Below are 19,128 nucleotides of genomic sequence, written 5' to 3' on the forward strand. Positions count from 1 at the left end.
TGCCCAGTAGAAATAGGCTTTATAGAAAATTGCTAAATATAAACAGCTACAGTGTAGCGAAAACTGATTGGTTGGAAGTGTATGTTAGCTAGCTGATTGCCCGGACTGTCATCAAGTACTTTTTTTTTCATGGCCTAAAAACACATTGCAGGACAAAAATATTTTCCCACGTTCTTTGTAACCTAAAAAATGCTTAGTAAAGTACAGAAATATTGTAAATAAATGGGTGGGGTGAGGGGGTGGAGCTTGAAATTGAAGTATTATTAGATTATAATACAAACGACGTATTGTATTGCTTTTGCATGTGACTAGCATACAAACCTTACTAGTCAAGAAATGTCATCACATTTTGAAAAAAGATGTATTTATTTTTTTAAAGTCTAATGCTTTTAATGAGCGGAGAGCTTCCTTTCACTGAGTTGACCGCCATTTTGACTTGTGACGTAAAACTGAGCCTGTGTCCAAATTCACAAGGCTGGGTCCTCCAAGGCCGAATTTGTCGGCTGCATGACGTCACTCCCGGCGCGACTCTACAGCACGCACGGATTTGTGACTGATTTGACGATAAGGTAAAACAATTTACATTGAAAAACTTGATTATTATGGCAAAGTTTAAATGCAAATTTGGAGAGACTAAGCCGACCTTTGTTTTTCTGAGGGAACTTCTTTCTTTTAAGGATTCACTACAATTCTGTAAGTCTAAAAAGGCTTTATAATACATGGTGACCTTTTTTATTTGACCCCATTGTACAATGATGTGTGTATGTTGTTGGTTTTCACTGTTTTGTTTTTGTACCGCTCAGTGGTATGTTTCAATTTTTCTGTAAGCCTTAAGCTTCATTTGTTAATTTTAAAAAAAACTTATGACTGAATTACACATGAATGGATTGTCGGTCAATGTGCTACCGACCAGCAGGATTGACAATCCATTCATATGCAAGTCCATGATCGCTCTCGCGTCGCGTCAGGAGTGACGTTAATTGTCGCGCCATGAGTGACGTCATGCAGCCGACAAATTCAGCCTTCGGAGGACCCAGCCTTGTGAATTTGCACACAAGCTCAGACTTCTCAATTGTCGAGACTCTACGGTATGACAATTTCTAATTCACCTTTCACTATTAGGTAACACCTCTTGATAGAGTAACATGTCACTTGACTTTGTTCTCCCCAAGGTTTCTAAATGTCCCAGATACGTGAGTTGTAAAATATTTACAGCCCAGACGCTTGTGCCTTCTGCTTCGGGAGAAACTGTGCCAGTGCGTGTGTTTGTTATTCCGCGCTTGCTCTGTCTGACACTTCTCCGTCTTCCAGACGCTGCTGGAATGTGTCAGTTGCTCGGATTTGAAAGACAGCTCATCAAGATGTGCGTCGTGTTCTTGTGACATTTATCAACATGTCGCTACAGCAGAATGTCAGTTAACACAACTGTTTCATTTCGTGTTCGGGTTGCAACGGCGCTTGGCATAACAAAATGGTACCTTCTTATCACCAAATCATAAATCACTATCAATCTCACCGTTGTGATGTTCTGATCAACCAAAGCAAGAAAAATATACTTGTTAATATTTTGTCAAGAATTAATTTGATAACTTCATTATTTTTCATGTCCAGTTAATATCTTTAAAAATTAAAACATTTGATCACTTGCTGTCGACTGAAAATGACGTCACAGGTGCTCAGGTAACGACCGATCACGGCTCACCTGTTTCTGGGTTTGGTCAAACGGAGCCATGATTGGTCGTTAACTGTTTCCTGCGCACGTGTGATGTCATCTTCAGCAAATGTTTTTTTTTAAGATACACAGCAAATTATTGGTGTGAACACATATAAACACTTTTCTAGTGTTAGATTTAAAACTACTCAGTGTTAATCTAACACTAGCGATTTTGCTAGTTTCACTTTCACAATCATAGACAAAATATTTTCTTGCTGCTGAAAATGTCTAAATGAGTCAAGCATCCCTTTAATATTGTTTTAATATATATATTTTTTACCTTTAAACATTTTCTTGTTCTGTACCAAAAAATATAAATGATAATTTGAATAATCATGATTTGAATTATTACCAAAATAATTGTGATTTTTTTTTATTGTTATTTTTATTTTATTTCAATAATTGAGCAACTCTACTATGCAAATAAAAACAAAGGATTTAACAAACAAAAATAGAAAACAACAAATTGCAAATATCTTCATAATGCAAACATTCCAGATGGCTTCACCATCCGGTGTAGGAGAAGAGCGGGTACTGGCTCCAGTCGGCCACGTTGCTATGGTGGTGGTAGGCCGGGTGGTGGTAGCCATGTTGTTGGGCACCCTGTTCGGATGTGGCGATGAGGTGGGCTGCATCCACATCATTGGTGGGGAACACAACTCTGGAATATTCCGCAGCCCTGGATGGACAAGATTTTTATTTTATTTTTTATATATATATTTTGATACATTGTCAGGTCCTGTTTGTATTTGATGTCATTCTATTGCTAGTCGCACAACATTTTTCCATCATACCTGAAATCCGACCTGTACGGCTGATAGGCCACCGATGCAGGCACCATCTGCTCCTCACAGCTGTACTCGTACTCGCGCAGCTCCAGCGGCTCAGGCTGTAGATTCTCTGAGGCGTCCTGACTCCACCTGGGAGGTGGACCCCCCTTCACGGACTCGACTCCCTCACCTGGATTCTTCCCTGCCTCCTTCGACTGAGTGGAAGAGGGCGCCCTCTGAAGGCCTGTGAGTGGATTACAGCTTTAAAAAATAAATCTTTATTCTAGAAGGCGACGGCAGGGCTGTTTTTGATCTTACCTGAAGGACTTTTGCAGAGCTTTTTGCTTTCTGCTGAGGATATTTCCTCTGAAGGTTTTCTGTTTGAACGACACCTACCAACCGCAAGGATAGATTTATTATTTTAAATCTCAGTGGGAGTTTAGAGTTTTGACAAAAAAAGAAAGAGATATTTTTGGTCATGTGTCAAGCGTATACACCAATTTAGCTTTACTAAGCACAGGAAGAAAAGTCATTTTCCAGAAACTGCCTGGAAATGCACTCCCCATATGGAAAAGCGACCGGTACCTTTTCCCTTGTGTATGAGTGCCTCCATCTCGGAATCCTTTGGCAAAAGGGTTGTGGTCGATCTTCAACTTGGTGATCTTGAAGAAAGGAAAAATATCATTACAGTGCCAATTCTTATTCACTATAGTGAACCCACATCTTGTGGGATATGTATATATGTATGTGTGTGTGTGTGTTTTTAAGATTTTCCTAACGTGTTGCCTCTCAAAATTATTGTTATTCATATTAGGGCACTTTTGAAATCAGTTTTAAGATCAGAAAAAAATGCTGATATTTTTTTAGCTGTTTTTTAAAAAAAAAAATGCATACAAACATTGAACATAAAACCAAGAAAATAATGTTAAAGCATTTGCACCAATTTTTGAAAAACTTTCTTAAGGTTAAGGTTTTCAAAATAGGGTTTCCAATGTAAGGTTAGGGTTTTAAAGTAAGGATAGTCTTTCAATGCAGGGTTTTAACCCTATAAAGCCAAACATATATGAAATACAAGACATTTTGAGCTATCTATTTTTTTCCCATTACAACCCTGACGTATATGATCTGACACATGCATTACACTGATAGTCCGCTAGAGGGCAGTATCAGCCATATGATGGATTTCCCAGCGACCTTGCAAGATCGCCCCAATTGAGAAAGGAGAGACACCTGTATTTATTAATAGTGGGGAAATGTTTTTTTCAGATTTTTGTAAACACTATGTTTGATATGTCTGTTTATTATTGTATTTTGGCATAAATGTCTGAATTTAAAGGATTGTAAGGATAAAAAAGTAAGCATAGGGTTTCAAAGAAGTGATTTTTTAAAAAGTTTTTAAAGAATTTGGGTTTTGAAAGTAAAATGACCCCCCATATTCCAGTTACCTTTGAGTTCTGGTAAGCAGTAACTGCAGTGAAGCTCATCTCTGGGAAGGAGAAGGACTGGAAGGGGCCCCAGCGGGCCGTGTAGGGACTGTCAGCCTGGATGACATGAAACCTCGGGTAGTAGCGATGCATGGAGTGCAGGATGATCTGAAAAAAAGGACACACACACAAAGTCGTTTTGTGTGCAAAGCGGACATAAAACGAGGCCAGGTGATATCTCACGTGTCCGTGCTGGTCCAAGGTGTTGTTGGTCAACTTCATCTTGAGAAAGGACAGCGACTGCTTCATCCAGTGACTTCCTGGCGCGGGGGAGTCCGGGTGCATGTAGGACCTGCATGGAGGCTGAGGTTCTGCCTTCCCCGCCACCTCCCATTTATCATTCTTCCACTGCACAAAAAATTGACTCGATTTGTTGCTGTTTTTGTGCTTAGGCCAAATATTAAAAAAAAAAAAAAAATGGCTTTGGCATCTTCAGATGAGGTGCTTCATTTGGTCAGGCCTGAAGTGAATGCCTCTTTTTTTAAGGGATTTGGTGAGGAATTATTTAAAGCCTACTTTTTTTTTTTAAGTTAACATTTGGCAGCATATCAAAGTGGCTCTACAGCTAGGTGTATTGTCCACACGCAGTATGTCACTTACAAGCCACCGTACGAGTTTCAAAGGACGTGCGCATGCGTGAAGTAATGAAGATTACTGTATAAGGAAGTGGTATCAATGTATGTGGAGTGATTAATAAAGCCTTGTGTGAGACCAACGGCTATCATTCATGATCGTAACATAAAACTGTCGCCACATTCACAATTTGTTTTTCAAACAAACTGTAACAATCCGCAGTATGGTACCGCGCCACAAGGTGGCGCCTCCTTGTTTTGGTATGCGTTTCGTTTGGCCGTTAAGTGTTTTTGATGCCGTGGTCTTGTACGCGTACTCGTGACGGGCGGTACCGCCAAGAAGCCTACTTTTTCATATTAATAAAGTAAACCTGTGAACCTCCAGTCCCCTTCTCTTTTTTTTTGCTATCCAGCAGCGCAATCCTTGGCTGATCATCCTCCGAGCGACCAAATGGCCGATGCGAGCCATTTGACGAGCCATTGGATGTATACTGAATGGGATGCTAATTAATTGGGCCTCCAGCTGGGAGTGCACAAACAGGAAGCAATGAAAGGCTTTGAAATGCAGCCTGACGTCTGAATGCAGACTGCAAGGCTTTGACTCATTTTTTTTTTTTTTTTTTTGGGATGTCCTTGCAAAGAATCAGGACAAATTGGTTCTACCTTGTATTTGAAGCTGTCGACGGGAATCATGTCCATCAAGACGACATATATGGAAAACGGCTGCAGGCCCGTCAAACTCACGCTGCAATGGGGAAACATCCTCCTGAAAGGAACACTTCCGGTCACTTGTGTGAGCTTTGACAACAAAATCAGACGGGGGGCGGGGGGGGGGGGTTGTCTAATTTACCTGCCGTGTTTTGTGATAATCATTTCTGTTCCGATGCTGTGAAAGTCCTTCCAGAGGTGAGAATTCTCCAAAGTCATCCTGACGCTTCCCTGCAGGAAGGAGTCAGCGGTGGGAGGCAGTCTCGGGTTTGATTTGGAGTCTGAATCCAATGAGCCACAAGTCAGTATTTAGATTTATTTCTTATTCTCTCCTCTCATTCATACTCAATTCATCTCCATTTTATTTAGCAAGAATTTAACAAAAAATAATCGCAGCTGAAACAAATGGCTATTTAGGAATAAAACACGAATATAGAACAAGTTAACAAAACAATAACAATAAAAACAAATAAGACAGTAAAACAGGGGCTCTAGTATCGCGCTGTGGTGAACGCCAAGGAATGAAACTGGGTATGTTTTTTAAAATGGACAACAATGCAACTCGTGTAATATTAACATAACTTTTATTAGCCCATAATAAGGAAATTTATAAGCAATAAAGTCAATTATTTAAATGAAAATTTGTTTTACAATAATAACACAATAAAAAAAGAGAAATGTTTAACTTCATCTACAAATGTATACAAAATACATAAAGATTATTACTAAGCTATTTATACTACATGTAGATGCGAGTGAAAGCAACAAAAGCGACACTGTACGCTAACCTCATTTTGTAGTGTGTTTTGTCATGTTAAAGCATCAGACCTCCTCTCTTATTGATCAGAATTCCCTAATTGATCGATTGCCACACAAGCTCAATCTTACCATAGATGTGTTGCATGCTTCCTCCTGCGCTCCCCAACAGGCGACGTTTGGAGGGAAAGTGCTTCTCAAGACCATCTGATCCTGATCTCTGTTGACCCTTGAACTTGATTGGCCGTCACAAAGAGGGGAGGGACTCAAAGAGTGGCGGAGCCAGTTTTTTATTACCGGATTTGTTTCCATTCAACACCGTGTAGGTGTACATGATATTTGTGTGCGTTGTCAATCAGAGAATGATAATAACGGTGAGGGGCGGAGTTAAATTAAAAGATTACAATACATGTTGCATTAAAGGGAATTAGAAAAAAAACTTTAATAATGAAAGACATTAGCCAAAGATGTCTCACTTTTAATGTGTTTAAAGTAGTAAAAGTGTAAAAGAGGTAAAAAAAAAAAAAGGTTGACAGCAGTTTTCCAACTTTTTACACCAAAGTGCCACCTAAAAAAAAAACTTCATCATGACCAAAATGTTCATTAAAAAAAAAAAGTGGAAAAAAAAAAGCACTTAAATAATTATTCAGTTCATCACACATGAAAATACACAAAATGTGTACCTTAGCTCCTAAGTACTAAATGCTAATGTATTGATTGTAGTGATTCTTCTGCATACCACTAGAGGGAAACCTTGTACCAAGTTTTGAGAATCAATCGTCTATGGTAACAAGTAGGCTATCTGTAGATTATAATAATAAATAAATAATAATACATCCGATTTACATAGCGCATTATGTTGATATTTCACATTTCAAGCGTCTTTCAAAAATGAAACCTGTTGGTAAAGTTGTTCAAACTTATCAAAATGCAAGCTAAATGCTAAAAGCATAGCAAATTTCCCATAATGCCATTGGGTAACGCCACTATTGTGCATGTGAAAAGTCTATATCCCATGACATTATGGGGGGGGGGGGGATGCTATGTTTTTAGCATTTAGCCTGTGTTTTAACTCATTCACTGCCATTGACGGCTGGAGACGTCAAAAATTAATTTGAACTATTTCTATTAGTTTCACATTTTTTTCCACTTTTGTTAACAAAAGTATGCAAACCTAGATTTTTTTTATTGTACATTTAGAACAGATATAAAATTTGTGACTAATCGTGAGTGAACTAGTGAAATCATCCGATTAGTTACGATTAAAAATTGTAATTACCTGACGCCTCGAATTTTTAATAATCTTTTCTTCTTTTTTTATGGCGTCAGGCGTCGTAATTAATCGTATGATGTTAACTAACGATTAATCACAAATTTTATATCTGTTCAGGATTTTGAGTTTAACTCACTTCTACACGCACACACTGCTATTTTTCTGACGAGCACGTCTCACTACTAGAAGCCAAGGTGAAGGGCAGAATTTCAAAGTTTGGTAGGCAGGCGATACAATCAAAGGGGGGGGGGGTCTGGTGGGGGAGGGGGTGGGGAGGGGTCTGGCGCAGACAAACGGGTCCCTTCCTGACTGCTTGACTTGCGTATTGAGAAGCAGTTTTGAGATTAAAGAGGTGATTGGAGCGGCCCTCACAATGCCGCGAATCCCACGAGACCATTTGGTCCTGCAGCCCAGCCCCCCCCCCCCCCCAACCCCCCACTCGTGGTACCCTAAGAACGCCCTGGAGGTGAAAGGGAGATCCTGGACTGAGCTCGTTCACATGAAAGAGCAAGTCGGTCAGTTTTAAGGACAACAAGGAGAAGGCCTCGTTTCAATATTTGGACGCTTCGTTATCATTGAAAAACATTCCATATTTTGATGTGTCTTCGAGAAGGACTTCCCAACCGTGACTGCAGACATGTCGAAACATGGCGTCTCTGCTTGAACCGGGCCTGACACTTGAAGGCGGAATCCAGAATGTCGCTCGCCCGAGGCGACCTGACGCGCAGCTCGCGTGAAAGCTAATGATCACATACCGCTGTGATACCCGAGCTTCTGCCGCAGGAACATTTCGCAACGCTCCGTTGGCACACTTGCTGAAGTCAGCGCATTTTGATTGGCCAATAAAAATGTGAGGTGGACAAAAAAAAAAAAAACACTAGCCGGGCAAAAGTATTGGGTCGTTTATGACTGAACACCTTCAGGAGCTTTTGCGACAACCAATTATCATTCCATAAACAGAATTGGGGTGTATTTGACTCTTCTGGGAAGAATTTGTGTTTATTTACAATAAACTGTGTGTAATGGCTTGGATTGCCTCTGTGTAGTGATGGACAAATGAAGCTTCATGAAGCACTTGTAATATTTTTTGACTCCTCTAGATGGCACTATTGGTTTAAAAAGGCAGTGGAAATGTAATACATTTTCATTGCACTAGCCTTTGTAATGGAACCAAGAGCACCATCTAGAGGAGTAATAAAAACAGTAAAAGTGCTTCATGAAGCTTCATGAGGCTTCATTTTCCCATCACTACCTCTGTGGATTTTTTTTTTTAATTATTAAAAAAATAAAATAAATAAACTGTTTTATTTTCAAACTGAATCCAGAATACCCAAACTTAAAATAACTTAAAAAAAATACATAAATAATAAAAATACAAAAATAAAAGATGAAAAAAGTTCCCTTTTTTTTTCTTCTTCTTTTTTTTCACCATAATGAAATTCTGGCAATGCAATTAGCCGGAGTAGTTGAAATGTATTAATGCTGATGACATATTTGTAAAATATTACAAATATTGACATTTACAACACTATTTGTGTTTATTTTCAGTTAACTATGTAATAGCTTGGATTGCCTCTGTGGATGTTTTTTCTCTCCCTTCTTGCTGTCCTAGTTTTAGGCTATATAAATAAATAAACTGTTTTATTTATAAACTGAATCCAAAATACCCCAAACTTAAAATAACACACAAAAAATACATAAATAATAATAATATAAATAAATAAATAAATAAATAAAAGATGAAAAAAGTTCCTTTTTTTTTTTTTTTTTTACCGTAATGAAATTCTGGCAATGCATTTTGCCTGAGTAGAAATTTAAAAATGCTGATTATGATACTTGTAAAATATTACAAATGATGACATTTACATCACTACAACTAACTAACTATACATGGTCATTTTTTAAATTTTATTTTTAATAAAAGCTTTACTATTATTCATAATAATTTACAAAAATAAATAAAAAATCAGCCTTACACATGGTTGTGTTATGTTTTTATTTTTTATTTTTATAAAAACCACCACCACCACCACCTGACTCAGATTGTCATTGCTGCACTGCTAATGTGAAGGATATGCGGTTTGTGTCAAATCTCTTGGCCCTCTGGGGCCCCCTGCTGGCTATGGGGCCCCAAGCAATTGCCTGCCTTGCCTAATGGCAAACTACCCCTCTGACTGTAACCGATCATATGTCATCTTTATTTTGACACGTCGTGCAAAAAAATAAATAAATTGCTTTATGTCCACTAGAGGGCAACAAAGGACACATCATCCCACACACACACATTCGGCACATTGTGACGTTCTCTGCTCCAAGTGCACAATTTATGTTCAGTATTCACGTTTCTTTGTGATGCAAAAATGAAAAGAATATTAAACCCCCTTTTTCCTCCGAATGAATAAAGGGAACACTGCATGCGACTCATTATTGTACAATTGCAGGAGAAAGCGGACAAATGCTGACCTGCACGTGTTTAAATTTGACGTGGGAAGCTCGCACACTTTTGAAAGGAAGAATACAAACACTGCATGTGGATCTGAATCGCCTTTGCAACACTTTTGATAGATGACTATGAAAAAAAAAAGGCTTCTTGTGTTAGCTGTGTTGAGCTGTTCTATACCACGATTATTGTTTATGACACCACAAGCTACATCAGAATAATCAGTCTGGCACAGACGCGGAACATTTGACACGTCCAACATGGCCAACGTTCATTTTTCAAACTTTTGGCTTCATGTTTACTCTCCATTTATTATCAAGCTGATTAATCGCTTCTGCTCAGTCCAAAGCAACTCAGCACTAATGATGATGATGACATGCTTGGGTGTGAAGGATTTTTGGTGTCATTTCTGTTAGAGATTTTTTTTTATTAAAACCTTATTTACATATGTTCAGTACACATTAGTCAAGTTGCCATTAATGTATAATACTTAAAGATCGTTTTTCAGAGCCTCTGGTAAATATGAACATTATCTATTAAAAACACGATGTTGCTTTAAGAACGACCTGCTAGCTTAATGCTAAAATACAGTGGGGAAATCCCGTTGACATTCTATTGGTTAGCATTGATAGACGCCGTTTTTTTTTTGTTTTTAATTCAAGCAACAGATTTTTCAACATAAATGGTGGAATGACACATGTGGATAGATGATATAACAACAATATATTATTTATCATCTATGGGAAAAAAAATAGCAATATAACAGCAAATTATTGAGAAGTAGTGCAAAAAGTAGCCTATTCTATTTTGTTCGTGTGTACATGACTGTTAAGTGCTGCCGCCTAGTGGCCAAGACGGGCACAGCAGGCGCAGCACAATGAATTGGATAGCAGCATTTAAGTACAATATATGGATTAATGGCATTTTTACAGAGAGTTTAGTGGAAAACAATGATTTCAATATCTCAAGGCACAACTTAGACATGTTTGTCTTGCATCCTTAGATAGAGACTCACAGATGATTTGCAGTACATGCTTTTGTCAAGATTGAGGCTCCCTATATAAACATTTTAAGGATTTATACTAATTTCCTCATGAATCGAGGTCAAAGTGATCCAACTAAAGGTTCGAAGTGAGGAAGAGTAAACTTTCAGGTTATTCATTGCTTCCTCATCAGTCAGCTTGCCTCCGCGGAATACGACATTTAATTTCCTTCACTTGTCTTTTCCTCAAATGTTTGTTTTCCGTGTTTATCTCGGCCTCATTTTTTCACTCTTACGAGCCCATCACTGTCATTGCTTCTGGAGTTTAGTCTGGGGCTGTTTTTTTTTTCTCCTCCACCTTCATGTCACCTTTTTTTTTTTCTTCAAACATCCCTATGTATATGTAAATATGGGGTCATAAATTGACAACAGCGATATTTGTCTCGGCAATTTTTTTGCCATATAGTGAAAGCTACAGACATGTTTGTATGACTGAGTCTGCAAAAGCACAAGACTTTCCTTTCACTTTGTTAGCAAAAAAAAACTAACAAAAAACGAGCAACTGAACTCTTTCAGATCATCGTGACATTGACGGCGTCTGATTCGCTTCCCTTAAGAAACACTCTGATGTACACTTGCGTATGATCGTCTGCCAGTAAGTGTGCAACTAAAGCACTTTGTGTGTTTGTTGATTGACAAGATGTGTTCCGCATGCAAGATGAAGATACACCCCCCCCCCCACCACCAAGATGCAGCGTCGCCCCAAATGTGTCTTTGGGAAGCAGAATGAGTCTCAGTAGTCCAAAGTCGCTCATGTACATTTATTTTTTTCTATAAAAATATTTTACATTACAAAATGCAACTTAAAATATACACTAGATTTTTTATTTTTATAGTTTTTTTACTTCAAGTGCACAACCCTTCAAGCATCAGTCTAATAGAGAAATAGAACTTTACAAGCAGCGCTGTCACCTTGACAATGGGGAATAATAATAAAAATAAAAAAAAAGCTGAAGCAGATGTGGAAATGATCAACGCCTGGAAAACAAACAAACAGGGGAGCAGTTGAGGGAGTTTAAGCAAGAAAGCCGGCAGTGACGGCGCTTTTCCCTCCGCCGCCATTTGAAAGTTGGCGGCCCGGATGCAAAAGCAGAAGGCAGATGTTCTCCTGGCACACGTTTGGACATCTGCGGATTGAGTTCGAGCAATCGTACAACACAGAAAAAAACAAACAAAAAAAAAAAAACAATCAGAAACAACCCTGTAGTAAAGCATCTGTTTGTGATTATTTATTATTTTGTTGACTCCTCTTTTTGGCACTCACAGGTTAAAGATGCATTTGCCTTTATCTTTAAACCAAGATCACCATCTAGAGGCGTAAAACAATATTGCAAGTGCTTCATGAAGCTTTACAAAGCTTCATTTACTCAGAATGTATTGTTTTTGGGCCGAATAGTTTTTTGGACCGAATAGTTTTTTTGGTTGGTATTAATTAGTGATGGGGAAAATGAAGCTTCATGAAGCACTTGTGATATTTTTTGACTCCTCTAGATGGCACTCTTGGTTTAAAGATGCATCCATCACACTAGCCTTTACCTTTAAACCAAGGTCACCATCTAGAGGAGTAAAACAATATTGCAAGTGCTTCATGAAGCTTCACGAAGCTTTATTCTCTCAGAATGTATCACTGTATTGTTTTTGGACCGAATAGTTTGTGTTTTTTTTTTTTTTAATGGTTTGTGTTAATTAGTGATGGGAAAATGAAGCTCCATGAAGCACTTGTGATATTTTTTGACTCCTCTAGATGGCACTCTTGGCTTAAAGATGCAGTTGAAATTTAATCAACTTCCATCACACTAGCCTTTACCTTTAAGCCAAGAGCACCATCTAGTGGAGTAAAGCGCTTCATGAAGCTTCATTTTCCCATCACTACTTTTACTAAATACTAATTAGCATAGCATCACTGTCACACAAAACGTTGGGACAGAAGTATTTCAAAATCTCATACGATGGAATTTTAACGCAGAGGACATCAAGTTCATGACGCATCGGAGGATTCGCCCGTTTTGCTTTTTCTTCGGCTTCATTGCAAAAAAAGAAAAAAAAGAAAAAGTTTGACGTGTTGAGAATTTACAGCAGAAGGAGCATAAGACTCTAGCGACGCCCATATGCGTTGTCACCTAAAAGTTAAAAGGGGTTTTGCAATAAAAAAAAAAGTCACATTTCTGCATCTGATTGGTTGTTTTACCTCAGGCGGGGTGGTTCCTTGTATAACAAATTAAAGGCACAAGTTGATTCTTCCCCCCCAGATAATGTTAATCATGTCTACTACTTTTAAGTCATAACAACTGTTTTAGAAAATATGGCTTTTTTTTTAATGGCAAACTCCCCTTTAAAAGTAAAATTTTATGATTAGAAGTGCTTATTACTATTTGAATAATAATAAAAAAAAAATTGTGACCTAAATCTGTGATTGGCTGCATCTTGGCTCTGGAACAGATTATTGATATTTCCATCGGTTCTTCTGGGATGAAATATTTCCAAATGTGAAAGTGATCGGATTGTCTTCAATCTTAAAATCGGATGAGCTTTTTCCTTCAAAACAAAACAATGTGTCCTCTTTTCATGTGGACAGAAACAACTCACCAAATGTTGACATATATGTACGTGGTGACCAAATGTAACACTTACCAGTGTCGTTTTTAGCTCTTGACATCCCATCAAACTCAACAGCTGCTACTCAATTGCCACAAATATACAGTATTTCACACCATCAATTCAAATGATACGTTCCTGAAAAGGATGTCAAAACTCATTCGTTGAAGCTCAATGTTGGTACACCCAAGATTTCTTCCATCCCGGATGCAAACGCTGAATATTTTGTATTGGGGTGCAAAAAAAAAAAGTGATTATAGCGCTTCATCCAAATGCCTCCAAAAAACAAGAACCCGCTCTAAGGATTGTGCAATAAATAACAACAAAAAGTATTATATCATCTAATAAAATAGTTTTTTTTTTGTGTGTGTTTTTTGGCATCATAGCGGTAGAGGCCCGAAGGCCATCGAGAGCGTCCATAAGGGCGGCAGCAGCCACCAAAAGGACGGGGAGGGGCGGACCCCTAAAGGCGACGCGCTATCCGAGGTGCACGAGCACACCTCGTAGCCGTTCTCGGCGTGGTCCGGGTGAGGGTGCACGTCGGCCCGGCTCTCGGTGCTCTTGGCCTCGGCGCCCGGAGAGTCCGACTGCATGTCGGTGCACAGCAGCCAGTCCTTGGCGATGAGGCGGGGGTAGTCCGCCTCCACCTCCATGTCGCTGTTGGGCACGCGCCAGTACTCCTTCCCCTTGAAGAAGTAAGACGAGCCTGTATGGGGAAGAACGGAGTCGACGTAAAGAAAGGTACACACACATACTAAATAAATGAATAAATAAAAATAATATATTTTGATATCCATTTTCTACCCTTATCTTGCTGGACTATTGTGGCCTCAAGGGGGCGCTTGTCACTCAAAAGTTAACATCCACAAGTGGACGGAGAGGGAATTTGTCGACTTGAACCTGTTTTTTTTTTTTTTTTTTTTTTTTTACTTGCACAACAGTTTGAAAATAAAACATAAATTTGCATGTCAGATCTGCTGAATCATCTGCGCTCTCATTAAGCGCTCGCAACAAAAACACAACACATATCATCAAGGGCTTAATTTCATGAATCACTGATCCGGCGTTCAAACTGTTTACGTTTTCCCTCTCATTACTCGAGCCCACGGCGCGCCTTATGTTACGCACGCGGCTGGATTTGTATGCAACACGGGCAGATTACTAAATATGCGCTTTTGGCTTTTTTAAATATACGGCATTTCTATACACTTATGTTGTACTTGGGAGAGAAAAAAACATTTAGAATACTCCTCACTTGTTTCTATGGCATGAATTGAATGTAATTGTTTCAGATATCGATATTTTTGTGCCTAAAGCAGATTAAGCATCATTAAACGCGCATGACGTTTTTACACTCTAAAAACTATTTGGTCAAAAGTACCCCAATTTTGGATAAAAAAAATGCACTAATCCACTTTATAGGTCAATTTAAAAAAAAATTGTTTTATACAAAATGACCCATTTCTTGACTCAAAGTTGGGTCAAATTGACCCAAGTAGAGGATCGGTCCATTTTTGACCCAACTGTTGTGTGTACAACTATTAATATTAACTCTTTGACTGCCAGACGTTTTCAGAAAAGGGATGCCGTGGGTGCCAGCCGATTTAAGCATTTTGACTGATCTTTCAAGGTCCACAGAAAATTATGTGTTTGGACTATGGAAACACATATAGTACCAAATGAAAGATTGGACTCTCATCTTTCATCAGAAAAAAAAGTTTGTTTTTACCTTATTCCGTTTTTCAGTAATCAACAATAGAAAATGGTTAGTTTCACCTCTGTTTTGAAACAAACGTCTTTTAACGTCTTTGGCACTCCTCCCTAGGATTTTACTAAACGTTATTTAACGTTTTTGGCAGTCAAAGTTAATAATAATTAAAACTTTAAATTTAATGAGGACGTCAACTTTAACAGTTCTTGACAATAAAATACTCCTTAAAAATAAATAAATAAATACATTGAAGTAAGGAATCGGTGAGCTAACTTTTTGTTAGTTGGCTGATTAACACAATTTGGTGTTTGTGGCAATCGTGAGCGGCACTCAAACAGAAACAATATTATCAAATCAAACTTTATTTATACATTAAAATGCAACTCAAGGTGCTGAACAATTAAAACCTCCATAGTTCGATATAAAGACAACCTACCCCTCCCCCAACATCCCCATGATCATACCCACAAACTTCCCCAAGGGGATGCATGCAAAGATTAAAAAGCAATGGGCCTAAAATTGAACCTTGGGGAACTCCACATTTAATTCCATGTGTTCCAGAGGAACATTATATATGTATATTAGATATACATGGATAAAATGTTTGGCTTTTATATAAAATTATTAAAATCCACATCCGTCTACCCACCATCAGACCACCTCATGGCGTCATCCAGGTGCGGGGGCAGGCCCTTCCACAGCGTGCTGTCCTTCGGGTAGCCCAGATCCATGCGTCTCAGGTGGTCGTCGTAGCGCCAGTAGCGGTTGTCCTTGAAGAAGTACGTCTTCTCGTTGTGGAGCCACACAAAAGCCGCGTCCACGCCCTCCAAAGGCAGGCCGAAGTCGCTGATTGGACGCGGGAAACCCTCCTCCATGACGTTGTCTTTAAAAACCCAGTACTTGAGACCTGAACAGGCCAACAAAGACAATGATAAAACAAAAAAATTCAATTCAATATCATGGCCTTTATTTTTATACCACTGATAAAACATATGAAATAGGACAAGTGTATATTTTTTGTACTCCACACTCTTAAAAAAAAAAAAAAAAGTTGCGTCAAAAATAACCCAACATTGGGTAAAAAACGGACCGATCTTCTACTTGGGTCAATTTGACCCAACTTTGAGTCAAGAAATGGGTCTTTCAGCGTAAAACAACCCATAAATATTGGGTCCTTTACTTGGGTCAAAAAATTGGGTTATTTTGTATCAAACAACCCAGAAAGTGGATCGGTCCATTTTTGATCCATAATTGGGTTACTTTTGAACCAACTGTTTTTAGAGTGCAATATTGATGATAAAACTCCACTATTGCCTATTGTCGAATTTTAATATTTATTTTCATGTCAAAAGTATGCCTAAATGTCTCAATGACATTGAATTCATTGTTGCATGTTTAATTGAGAAGAAGAATGTAACATAAAAACGCCAAGCTAGTTTAATTGTGTGTTCTTCAATAGGTAAAACAAAAGTCTGATTTTCATGAAATAAACATTTGAAGTGTTCTAAATTGCATTTTGTAAAAGATACACAATGAAGGAGTCAGTAATGATCTCAAAATATAGCAAAAATAATCACTCATGATCTTGCTATTATTGTAGATATCCAAATTAAAAAATAAATAAATGAATTATTAGTGGAAATTCACTATTTGGAGTTCACTGTACACTCATTGTATCGCATTACAGGTGTGGAGTGCTAGCTTGGCACTTTTACAGATCCAGCTGGCTTACAGTCAATACAAGCTAGGCTTTTCCAAATTTTAGCACCGACAAAGGACCATCAACATAAAAAAAAATCTGCTAACCACACTTTTATAAAGTAGTTTGCGTATGAGTGTTTCAGCAATGCTAGCACCATTAATTTGAGTCCCCAGAAGACATGAGCCAAACAACAACGTATACTTTTCGTCAGCTCAGACGGGGAAAGTTGTCACACACTTGGGAAGCTCTCTGGAGAAAAGTCCGATATATATTTCTTCTATTGTTAAGTGCTCCCTCACATAATTCAAAAATGAGAACTGATCCTTGTACAGGAGTGTTCCGAACAGAGATGGGAGTAAGTCATTGTTTTGCAAGTCACAAGTCTCGAGAGAAGACTGACAAGTCTGAAGCGATTCACAAGTCCTACACTTTGCGTTTCAAGTCCTTTCGTGTCATTTTAACAACATCATAGATTATATTATTTCGGGTGAGCATCAAAGTAGGAGTCAGAGACTAAGGGAGTGAACCCAGAGTGGCGCAACAGATTGCCGTGTTTGCAATGTGTTAGCAGTGAGTTGACAGTCTCGTTAACTACGCAGCTAGCAACGATAATTAGCCGATAAACAACTGACATTAGCTTACTTACCGTGCTTTGTGCAACTTCAGATGGCGAACGAAGTTTGAAGTTGTTGCCTCTTCGTCAGTGATCTAATCTTGGACATACTGCAATTCGTTTTTTTGTTGACCTTGTTTTTGTACCCAAATAACTGGTGGTGCAACAGATCACAAAAGTCATAGATCGGATTGTTAAAAAAAAAATAAAATAAAAATGAAATCAGATGAATAGAACTTTGTCTTAATTTATTTTATAAAATGTTTTTGCCCATTACTAAAATGTATTTTATATATATATATATATATATATATATATATATATATATATATTTTAATTAAGTGTTTTATAAAAATATATATAAATGAAGGCAAAGTTCTATTTATTTATTTTTTTTATAATGAATACACATCTAAGTGCAATTTAAGGCACATTCCCTTCGTTTAAACAGGGAGAGTGGATTACAAAGTAGCATAGGTCCACAATATTGAAAACAACAGCTGTCAAACTACTGTTGCTAGCCACTGGCATCGGGTGCCTGGCTAACGCTAACAGCTAGCTACTAGCCACGAACGCCGGAGACTTGTACCGTATCGTGCAATGACGGCGTAATTTACTTGCGGTTTATTCGCATCCTAAATTAGCTATTTAATATACTTTCGGGTTGGTATTATGATAATGTTGGTAGAAAATATGCCATTTCAATAAAAACGTCAATAATGCAAGCCAAAATGTCAAAAGGAAGTAGTCAAGCTAGCGTCCACTCCACCATGCAAGCAGATTTCAAAGTAAAATCCGCCAAGGCTGTTGCATTGGTGTCAATGTATGATATGGTCAGCTTTATTTTGAAGTTTGCCTTAGCGTAGGCGGCGTGTGTTTGCGGCTTGCCTGACATGTCTGAATGATGGCGCTCTGTCAGCCCAGCCCGCACACGTACGCACACGCGCAGTGACGCGCACACACCGAGACGGCGGAACTTAATCGTCAACATACATTTCAATCTTTTTGTTTTGGTGGAAGAAGAAAGTATTTTCAAGTCAAAGGGCTCAAGTCCAAGTGAAGTCACAAGTCAATGTTGTTCAAATCCAAGTCGAGTTGCAAGTCTTTTTTAAAAAATGTTTTTTACATTTTGTCAAGGCGAGTCTTAAGTCATCAAATTCATGACTCGAGTACAAGTCACATGATTCGAGTCCACACCACTGTCAAGTATTGATATTTTACTAGCACGAGCACCTTTAAAAAAGACGATCTTGTGGTCGCCCGGTCTCTCGTAGACGGCGTCCACGCTGTCCAGGTTGGCGGGCAGGCCCCTCCAGAACCAGTGGATCTGAGCGGGACGCAGAGAAACCAGGTGCTTCTCTCGAGTGAGCCGCCAAAAGTATTTTCCTATGACAACAAAAAAAGAGCTGCTGATGTGCTACGATCGTTTCTCATCTTACCAGTAGTATCGAACATCTTTAATCTGTTCTAGAGTCAACAACATCTTCACAATTATTTTAGGAAGGTGACAATATCTGAAAAGCCAGCATCCCTTTTTCCCCCCCTCCAGACCCAATCAATCATTTTCTCATATCAAAGCAAGAACATTACTTAAAATCACGTCAATCTCAAGATGTCTAATTTCGCTGGGTCAGACACCACACTTGAAATTGCTCCTTAACATGCGCAACCAATCACCATTTTAAGCCTTCGTCCTTAAGAAAAAAAAAAACACTTTTGACTTGAAATTGCATCTGGTGATGTGAAAA

General features: G+C 38.5%; 2 protein-coding genes and 1 long non-coding RNA gene across 6 annotated transcripts in view; 1 reads left to right on the forward strand and 2 right to left on the reverse strand.

Annotated features, from left to right (window-relative positions):
* The first annotated feature begins 760 nt into the window (after positions 1-760).
* On the forward strand, positions 761-6,561 carry LOC144063604 (uncharacterized). 2 transcript variants are annotated; one of them, XR_013296606.1, is made up of 4 exons: positions 761-1,088; positions 2,536-5,333; positions 5,436-5,549; positions 6,177-6,561. It is a non-coding gene; the product is annotated as an uncharacterized LOC144063604 (long non-coding RNA). The 2 variants fall into 2 exon arrangements; XR_013296605.1 differs by having other exon boundaries at positions 2,589-5,333.
* LOC144063603 (T-box-containing protein TBX6L-like) lies at positions 1,959-6,240 on the reverse strand. Its single transcript, XM_077585316.1, has 9 exons — positions 6,137-6,240; positions 5,391-5,529; positions 5,204-5,306; positions 4,152-4,316; positions 3,930-4,076; positions 3,070-3,146; positions 2,803-2,876; positions 2,509-2,728; positions 1,959-2,393 (listed from the first exon to the last, which is right to left on the reverse strand). The coding sequence occupies exons 1-9, from the start codon at positions 6,150-6,152 to the stop codon at positions 2,219-2,221; spliced, it is 1,116 nt and encodes a 371-aa protein (XP_077441442.1). The 5' UTR covers positions 6,153-6,240; the 3' UTR covers positions 1,959-2,218.
* Positions 6,562-11,505: 4,944 nt separating the features above from the next.
* Positions 11,506-19,128, reverse strand: part of LOC144034146 (matrix metalloproteinase-17-like) — an 87,141-nt gene continuing 79,518 nt past the window's right edge. For all 3 annotated transcript variants that reach the window (XM_077542709.1, XM_077542710.1, XM_077542711.1), the window contains 3 exons: positions 18,614-18,766; positions 15,715-15,972; positions 11,506-14,060 (listed from right to left, as the gene is read on the reverse strand). In XM_077542709.1, coding sequence (XP_077398835.1) covers positions 13,735-14,060; positions 15,715-15,972; positions 18,614-18,766 — 737 coding nt within the window. In that variant the 3' untranslated portion in view covers positions 11,506-13,734. The remainder of the gene's footprint in view (positions 14,061-15,714; positions 15,973-18,613; positions 18,767-19,128) is intronic.

This window comes from Vanacampus margaritifer, chromosome 14, assembly GCF_051991255.1.
Source record: "Vanacampus margaritifer isolate UIUO_Vmar chromosome 14, RoL_Vmar_1.0, whole genome shotgun sequence".
In the NCBI taxonomy this organism is placed as follows: domain Eukaryota; kingdom Metazoa; phylum Chordata; class Actinopteri; order Syngnathiformes; family Syngnathidae; genus Vanacampus; species Vanacampus margaritifer.

Coding starts and splice junctions, on each gene's coding strand:
- LOC144063603 (XM_077585316.1), bottom strand. Junction 3,147..3,929: donor CTGCTTACCAGAACTCAAAG/GTAACTGGAATA, acceptor CCTTTCTTCAAG/ATCACCAAGTTGAAGATCGA. Junction 2,877..3,069: donor ACTCATACACAAGGGAAAAG/GTACCGGTCGCT, acceptor TGCGGTTGGTAG/GTGTCGTTCAAACAGAAAAC.